Here is an 8,404-nt window from a genome sequence, read left to right as displayed (position 1 = left end):
TTGCTTCAACAAAAGTATCTATCTATAATTTATATAATAATTAGCATTTAGCAATCTAAAATAATTATAATTATAATATAATATTTATTTAAAAAAATTAATTAATTAACAATGCACACATCCCTACATTCATAACTGTTTAAACTCAAAATTTCTAGAGAATAATATTTATTTTTACTACTAAAGACACTTGATGAATTTAGAATTTTAAAATAATCAAATATAAATAAAATCTATAATTTCTATAATTATGAATTGAGAATCACGCAATAGATATAAATAATAATTAAAATAAAATTTTAAAATAATAGGCAGAAAAAATTGCATAAATATAAATATGAATTGAGAATCACGCAAACCTCAACCCCATAATAATTAGCTTGCTTCTTTATATATTTAAACACCATAATTTTGTATTAACTATTTTTAAACAATCTAACCGATCCAATAAGAGGAAATACCATTGGGATCAAAACTCATAAGTATAAATTTCCGTTCCCACAGGCTCCAACCATCAATGCATACCATTGCTCAACTTCTAATATTACTACTGCAGCAACTTGAATCATGGCTCATGCCCTTGGAAAATCATCTTCCTTTTGCTGGGTTTGTTTACTTTTTAGGCAGTTGAAATTTGTCTATCAAATTTGGAGATATTAAAACAAGGACATCTCCAATGGATGATTCTACGTTTGCTGCCTCATCCTGGAATGGTCTGAGATCTATTAGGAAATCTAAGCTGAAGCTTTACATGATAAGCAGGATCAGCTACGGGTGACTGGGATTTAGTCTGCATAAAAATTGCAAGCCCACGTGCAAATGCAAAATAGCCTGTTCCTCCGACCACTGTTAATTCTTGTCTTTCCTCGTCTTCGACGTGCTTGGCCTCGACACTCAGGCTTCCGTTAAACTCGGGTGTTTCGAAAGTGAGATAAATTATGTTGAAAGCAGAATTGGAAAAATGTTCTATCGGGATAATGAAGCCTTGGGCTTTTCCGACTACTCGAGACGTGTTCTCAGGTCCCTCCGTGAGCACACGGTGAAAGATGAAGGCTCCGGCATCTGACTGGGCAACAGGCTGGGTGCTGGAGGTTGAAATATGTGGCTGTTGAATGTACATGGAAAGGTCCAGCCAAGGTCGGGAAGCGTTCTTCGATGAGCTTTTGTGACTTACCGGTGAGAGCAAGGCTAACAGGACAACCACCACAATGGCTAAAACAACCGCAAAGCAAAATATGATTCTGGGTAGCATTTTTGTAGAATTGGACCAGGCTCAAATCTATTGCTTGTATTAATATGCACAGTCTGAGATCACTTTAATACACTAGGTGGTCCTGTTTTACAATGCTAAATGCTTTAGGCTGCCTAATCCACTTCTTCAGCTTTAAAACCTAAACCAATGGAAATTCATGGAAATGGAGTTGATATGGTTGTGTACCTTTAGTAGATAAAATAAAGGTAAGGATATATTATGCGAGATTTATACTTCAAACCATCATAAAAAATGCATGATGTTACTACATTTGTCCATTAAAGAAAGATTTCTAAGTAAAAACTGTGAGATTCGTACTTTTAAACTCAAGGATTCAATCATATTCATGGATCCATCTATTATATTAAGTACAAAATAAATTACAAGAATTCTTCCGACAAGGTAGCCATGACTAAGATAATCATGACTTCTTCACATATTGAGGCTCGCCGGAACCGCAGCAGTTCCTTCATTAACTCCCATCCACACCCCTGGGAGGCAGGCTTAAGTGTCAAACGCTCAAGCACAGGAGAATTTGAAAGCAAGAACTTGAGGAAATCCATTTCTGTTTTCACACCAGTGATGTCTGATACTGTTACCAGTCTCAGATGGCCAAACAGCGAGCTCCAGTGATCATCTTCCCAAAAGTTCTTGTATCTTTCCACAGATGTTTGCTCCATTGCTGGAGCCCAAGTAAAGCACCAGATGTTTACAACAGCTAACCGACTTCCAATATCAGGAACTCTAACATATATTAACCTTTTTAGCTTAGAAGTTTAGCTAAAAACATTGATGTGATATAAAAGCTGGTGATATTACTTACTACGTACATCATCATAGGAACCTAAGCCAGAAAAATAAAGAAAAACTCGTCAACATTTCAGTTCTTGGAGATTTGGACAACATTTTAAGAGACATAGAGCAGCTGTATTTTCCTCAATGTCATCAAAATCTATGCGAACGGATAGATAATTCAGATCCACACATGGGTTAGGCAACCTGGTTGGCACATTTCCAGTAGCACATGGCCACAAACAGATATATTAAGGTGGCACATGGCCATCCTAGAGGACTCGAATGGAGTTTCTCTAAAATTCCCAGAGGTCAATAAAGAAGGATGCGACTTTGGTGTTTGCAGAATCCTATGAAGGCAGAAGTCTAAATGATAAAAGAAAACACAATGGCACTCAATTTAAAACTCCCAGGAAACCAAGAAACTTGTTCATTACAATAAGATAGTACTATACTAGGCTCAACAATGATGTTCAGTAAGCCAGTACCTTTAAAAAGTAATTATGAATCTCCAGTGTCCCCTAAGTAAGCAGATTCCTTTAGTCTAAAAAATGTTTGTGAAAAGAAATTAATTACTGATTTGAGTGACGTTTGAAATGTCAATAAAATCATGAGCAATAGGACTTCAAATATTGAAGTATTTTTGAAAGTATAAAAAAAGGGTACTTCTCAAACATAATCTAAAAGGCGAACAAAACATGGGAGAACAGAAATAGCAAAAACAAAAATGGGGAGTTTTCAATTCTTGGAACCTAAAATAACGTAAATGCTCAGATTTTGCTGTTGTGATGGAAAAAGAAGAAATGGGGAAGGAACAAAATAGATGGAGAAGCAGATGACTCAAATATCTTACAATATCTAAAATATATTGTTTTTTTAATATTAAGCACATGTCTCAAATGACTATTCATCTCCTCCTTCCCAAGTTTCAACCATCGATCGGCAAGAAAGTCATAACTCGACGACCTCTTCAATCACGACTCTGCTGTTCGCCTCCAAAAGTTCAATCATGTCTACATTATGGTGTATATATATCTCTTGCACTCATAAACATGATAAGTGAGACCTGGGAGAAGAAACATCCAAGATAAACACGAGAATCCGTGTGATTTTGGATACAGTGTTGTATTATTGTTCAACCAAGATAAAAAAAAAAAAGTCCATACGGTTGAAAATAGAGAAACCCATTGAAAAGCTGCATCAAGAGCCCGGTTTAGGTTTTTAGGGTGTGTTTGGTTGGGGAAATATAAGATTTTCATGAGAATTAAATCCACATTCTCCCGTTTGGTTGACTGGGAATGTCATTCCCAGTAATCTTACATTACCAATAGTGAATTTTTTGGGGTATATTACCGGGAATGTCATTATCTCTTTTTCCTTAGGTATTATTAGATTACCGACGTTTTAACTAAAATGCCCTTAAATTTTTCTTTCATTCAAAAATATCCTTATTCTGTCATTGAATAATAAAAATTCTATGAAGGTTAAATTATAAATTTATTCTTAAACTATTTTAGATTTACAAAAAAATATATAATTAAAATTTATATGAAGTTCAGAGATTAAAATAAAATGTTATCCTTTCATTAAATATTTTTATATTTTCAATTTTGAAAAAAAATTATATAAATTTTATGAATTTAATTTTTTTAAAGAAAATATATAAATATTTTTTAACTTATTTAAAAAACAAATATATAATTAGGATAATTTGATCAAATATACATTCGAATAATCTTTTATTCCTTTAACAAAATACGGTAATCTTACATTCCTCCTAAACCAATCAAAACAAAATACAACATTCTCAGTAATTCTATTTCCTAATAAACTTTTATTTATACTGATAATCTATTCCTAGGTCGCTAGCCGACTGCGGGCCACCGGCTTGAGTTTAAGTCAACAGCTATAGACGTTCAAGTATGTTGTTCAATCAATCAATGTCCTTCAGAGGGTTTGCTTATCAGACAGGGTACTTCTGCACGGTCGATGTCAACTTTGATATATTGTCAAAAACACCCAAACCTAACCTGTAGAGAAATGCATTCAAATAAGAGATCCATGCATGCATTAACATTTTTTTTCAGACATTTTGACTTTTTTCCCCCAAAATCTTCACGGAAAAATGCCAGAAATTTCTGTCTTTATATTACATCTCATAAGGCTCTCAAGTCAAGCATGATAGCTGTCTCTCTTTCTCTCTCCTCCGCTGTTTTGAGTTTTCTTTTTTGTCCAAACCTTGATCCATATCGTCTTCGTCTTGCTGCTGGCTATTTATGGTAATCCGAACCAAAAAGGAAAAAATATGGGAAATTTCAACACGATTCAAGTTTCAGGTAAAGGGTACGTGAACTGAAATCTTTTTTTTATTATATTATCAATATACATCTATTCTGTTAAAAACAATGGAGATTGCTGATAAACGATTATGCCTTGGCAGAAGAAGATTAAAGCATAAGAGAAAACCAGTTGTGGGTTCTTTCAACGACCCCGTTGGAACTCATGAAGGAATAAAAACAGTAGAGGCGGATAACCTTTGCAACTTCTCGAGAAACTCTGGCCTTTGCATTTGCATAGTCACTTGGAACATGAATGGACAGGTTTAAATCAATCGTGTGAATTCAAATCAACAAATCATCATCTTTCAGCAGTGCTGATATTTCGATATTGATCATTTTTCATTACTCATTAGTACATGTATACTGAGTATCCTCCTCTTATAAGGTATCGTATGAAGATTTGGTCGAGATGATTGGGAGGAACCGGCGGTATGATCTACTTGTCGGTTTACAAGAGGTTCCTCGAGACAATGTTGCACGATTGTTGCAAGATGCTGTAGTTGAAACACAAGAGTAAGCATTGCAAAATGCAAACCTTTTGTTTTTTATTTTCTTTGACGCTTCAGTCAACTCGCCTTTTAATCTGCATATATATATAGGTGGCTAAACTCACGATATAATGCACTCAAAATAAATAATTCACGATCTAATGCACTCCTTATATTATTTGTTGAAATATGGTGAAAATCAACAGTGTGGCCGTAGGTCGCCATGCCTTCCGGACGATCTACAAGAGATTGCATGTGCCATGCACGTCCCAACACGCTGGGCATCCGAGGCCATCCGACCGAGGCCATCCGAGGCCATCCGAGAGCATCCGAGGCCATCCGAACGAGCTATGCGAGGGCATCCGAGGGCAACCGAGAGAGCTATGCGAGGGAATCCGAGGGAAGCCGAGCGAGGGTAGGTCGCCCGGAGTGCATGGCGACCTACAAGGTCGCCCGGAGGGCATGACGACCTATGTGTTGGGACGTGCATGTGCCATGCAACACGTTCATTCTCACGTTCATTCTCTCTGTTTGAGCAAGGGTAGGTCGCCCGAAGTGCATGGCGGCCTACAAGGTCGCCTGGAGTGCATGGCGACCTACTGCCAATACTGTGTATTTCACCCTATTTGAACAATTAATCTTGGGAGTGCATTAGCTCGTGAATTAATTTCTTCAGAACATTATCTCGAAAGTTTTGCCATATCAGGTTGTTAGGAAGGCAATCATGCAGTCTCTGCAACTATACGTGTTCGGACCAAAGAATTCAGACTTGTTCTTAAAAGGTAAGAGATCCTGCCAGTTTTTCTGTGAAATCCATAATTAATTTTCTACTTTAAATATAAGATTATCATATATCTTAGATGAGGGCAATTGATTTGTATGTTATTCAATCACATTTAGATCTCAAGGTGGATAAACATTCTGTTGGAGGCTTTGGAGGAATGATGAGCAGAAAGAAAGGAGCCGTCGCAATCCGTATCAGTTACAAAGGATTCAGAATGGTGTTCATCACTTGCCATCTCTCAGGTAACCCCTCTTTTATTCAATCAAAGAAATCATTAGAAGAATAACAGGCAAATATGATTGTAAAACGTGTTATGTTAGTTGTCATTATATATATAGTAAATGACAGTATCACCATTAATTATGATACAATTAGGTAAAAAATCTCTTTATCTCAAATTTAAAATTAGATAAATGAATCCCTCTAAAAATTAATTTAATCTCTATCAATTTTAAAAGTTACAATATTAATGTTTTTCATCAAAATATATATATATATAACAATACATTTAGATTTCAATTGTTTATATATTATATGGATTTGGTCTTTAATTTTAAAAAGCATAAAGAATTACCCATAACATTTGTTGAATGTGTGAAGTATATGATGAAATTTTTAGAACTATAATCAAATTGTCAATACGTATAAACATTCAAAGTCAATTAAATTAATGAAAATATTAAAATTATGATTAATTATCTTTAATTATTTACTTTTAAAATTGATTTTAAAAAGGTTTTTTTTTTATAAAGAAACTATTTATTTTTTTTTTAATAGCTTAGAGTGATTACCATATAGTAAATATTTAAAATTTCCTTAGACTGTTAACAACGTGTGCACACACTTGTCAGTGGTGGATTCACCAATAACTTAGGGTGGACATGTGCCCGCTTTGAAATTTTATTGCATCATATGAAAAATTATATTATTAATGCATGTGCCCACCCAATTTCGCTATTGTACCTTGTATGCATTACTACTCAAAATCGAAGTAGTATATGTTCAAAGATAACTTCTTAATCATTTGACATTGAACACTCCACCTCTGACATTTATGGCGATTGAACTCGGACTTCAAATAATAACAACAATAACTTTACCACCGAGATGGTTTGGTTCATGTAGAAAGATAAAAAATTTCCTTTTATCATTGAAACAATTGGATGAATTCTTTTTTTAAAATTAAAATTCAGAGGCCCAGTTCCCTCAGAATCCATTCATTGGATTTAATGGGAGCCCATAAAATATCAAATTTGCACCCTAAGCTTTTACATTTTGGGCCAGTGAAGATCTTATTTCTGTTGAAAGCAGCTCATGCTGGAAATGTAGAAGAGAGAAATGCACAGTGCAGGCACATATCTCAGTCTCTCTTCTCAAAGTATTGGAACCCTTACGCCAGGCCCGCACAAATCACCATATGGTTAGGCGACCTCAATTACAGGCTACAAGGCATCCACACACATCCAGCCAGAAACTTAATACAAAGAAACCTTCACAGAGTCAGTTCCATATTTTTTCTCAGTTTATCTTCCATCCTTGCACAATAGCTCTCGCCTAAACATTGTTGTTTATTTCTTGCAGCTCCTTACAAGCAAAGATCAACTCCATCAGGAAGCCGAAAGAGGGCAGATTTTCAATGGATATTGTGAGGGAACACTCACATTCAAACCAACGTATAAATATAATCTAGGAAGTAGCAATTACGATACAAGTTACAAGGTAAGGTGATAACTGATTACCGATAATGTTCTCTGTTAGATTCAATCTTTCAAAACAATAGATCATCTATAATGTTTGACAGGTTCGAGTTCCGTCATGGACCGATCGGATCTTATTCAAGATCGGAGATCCTGGCAAAATCACTGCAAGTTTGCACTGTTACGAATCAGTTGATGTCATTTATAGTTCTGACCATAAGCCTGCGAGAGCCCACATTTGCTTCAAAGTTAGCAAATAGCAACCTCATCCCACAATGAGTTCCATAGTGGATATGCAATTTCTCTGCAGATATGTGCTGTCATGTCAGCACTTATTTCTCGGCTAAGCCAGGTGACTCGCCGCCCATAATCCACAATCCAAGAACGGTCAATGAATATGATGAAGACTTCAATATTTTTATGCAACGCGGTTACAGAGAGCACGATGGGAAAATTAGAGTTGGCTAACCGAAACTTTGATTCACATTAGAGAAATGGTCAACTACAGGGGTAGATTTCTAGAAGGCAGATTGAACTTGATTATATTCCATTTCAGCATATTAAAAGGACAAAAAAGTGTGGATAGCTTAGATCATTCCACCTGCCCTTTTTCATGTGGAGCCATGGCTTGGACATTTCACATTGTCTTACATGTAAACATCAAACCAAACCTAAAAAAATAACACTGTAATGGTGGAAGATTAACTAATGAACTTCAACTAAAGCCATCTTTGTTGACATTGATTACTTAGCAACATTCTTTTAATTCACTAATATGTCTTGACTATCCTAATTTTTCTTTTGGAACATCTTCATACTATTCAAAAAACGATGTGAAAAACTATTTATCTACTGATTTATCCCGACTTAAAATCTTCAAATAATCTTAGAAGAAAATATACTAAGACTTAATATATAAATGTTAAGTGTTTTCAGGGAAATGTATGTTACTAAAACTTAACAAATAATAATAAAAAGGTAAACTACAAGGCCGCCTTAAACAAAAACAAAAAGGTAAAGGTGGCTGAAGAGAAATAGGTGAAAGAAGTTAT

At 35.1% G+C, this 8,404-nt stretch overlaps 3 protein-coding genes across 3 annotated transcripts; 1 reads left to right on the top strand and 2 right to left on the bottom strand.

The window, feature by feature from the left end:
- Window positions 1-364: 364 nt before the first annotated feature.
- Window positions 365-1,322, bottom strand: LOC120191033 (dirigent protein 6-like). Its single transcript, XM_039194033.1, has one exon. It carries the CDS (start codon window positions 1,250-1,252, stop codon window positions 701-703), a length of 552 nt encoding a protein of 183 aa, XP_039049964.1. The 5' UTR covers window positions 1,253-1,322; the 3' UTR covers window positions 365-700.
- Window positions 1,323-1,559: 237 nt separating this feature from the next.
- On the bottom strand, window positions 1,560-2,268 carry LOC120191034 (F-box/FBD/LRR-repeat protein At1g13570-like). The gene is made up of 2 exons (XM_039194035.1): window positions 2,127-2,268; window positions 1,560-1,942 (listed from the first exon to the last, which is right to left on the bottom strand). Exons 1-2 carry the CDS (start codon window positions 2,168-2,170, stop codon window positions 1,633-1,635), a joined length of 354 nt encoding a protein of 117 aa, XP_039049966.1. The 5' UTR covers window positions 2,171-2,268; the 3' UTR covers window positions 1,560-1,632.
- A 3,324-nt stretch (window positions 2,269-5,592) lies between these two features.
- Window positions 5,593-8,038, top strand: LOC120191032 (type IV inositol polyphosphate 5-phosphatase 11-like). The gene is made up of 5 exons (XM_039194032.1): window positions 5,593-5,653; window positions 5,772-5,897; window positions 6,967-7,154; window positions 7,237-7,374; window positions 7,457-8,038. The coding sequence occupies exons 1-5, from the start codon at window positions 5,596-5,598 to the stop codon at window positions 7,610-7,612; spliced, it is 666 nt and encodes a 221-aa protein (XP_039049963.1). The 5' UTR covers window positions 5,593-5,595; the 3' UTR covers window positions 7,613-8,038.
- Window positions 8,039-8,404: the final 366 nt, after the last annotated feature.

The sequence above is a fragment of the Hibiscus syriacus genome, unplaced genomic scaffold (genome assembly GCF_006381635.1).
Source record: "Hibiscus syriacus cultivar Baekdansim isolate YM2019G1 unplaced genomic scaffold, ASM638163v2 tig00116964_pilon, whole genome shotgun sequence".
Lineage (NCBI taxonomy): Eukaryota > Viridiplantae > Streptophyta > Magnoliopsida > Malvales > Malvaceae > Hibiscus > Hibiscus syriacus.
Note: the sequence above shows the minus strand (reverse complement) of the source record. Positions and strands in the feature narration are given on the sequence as shown.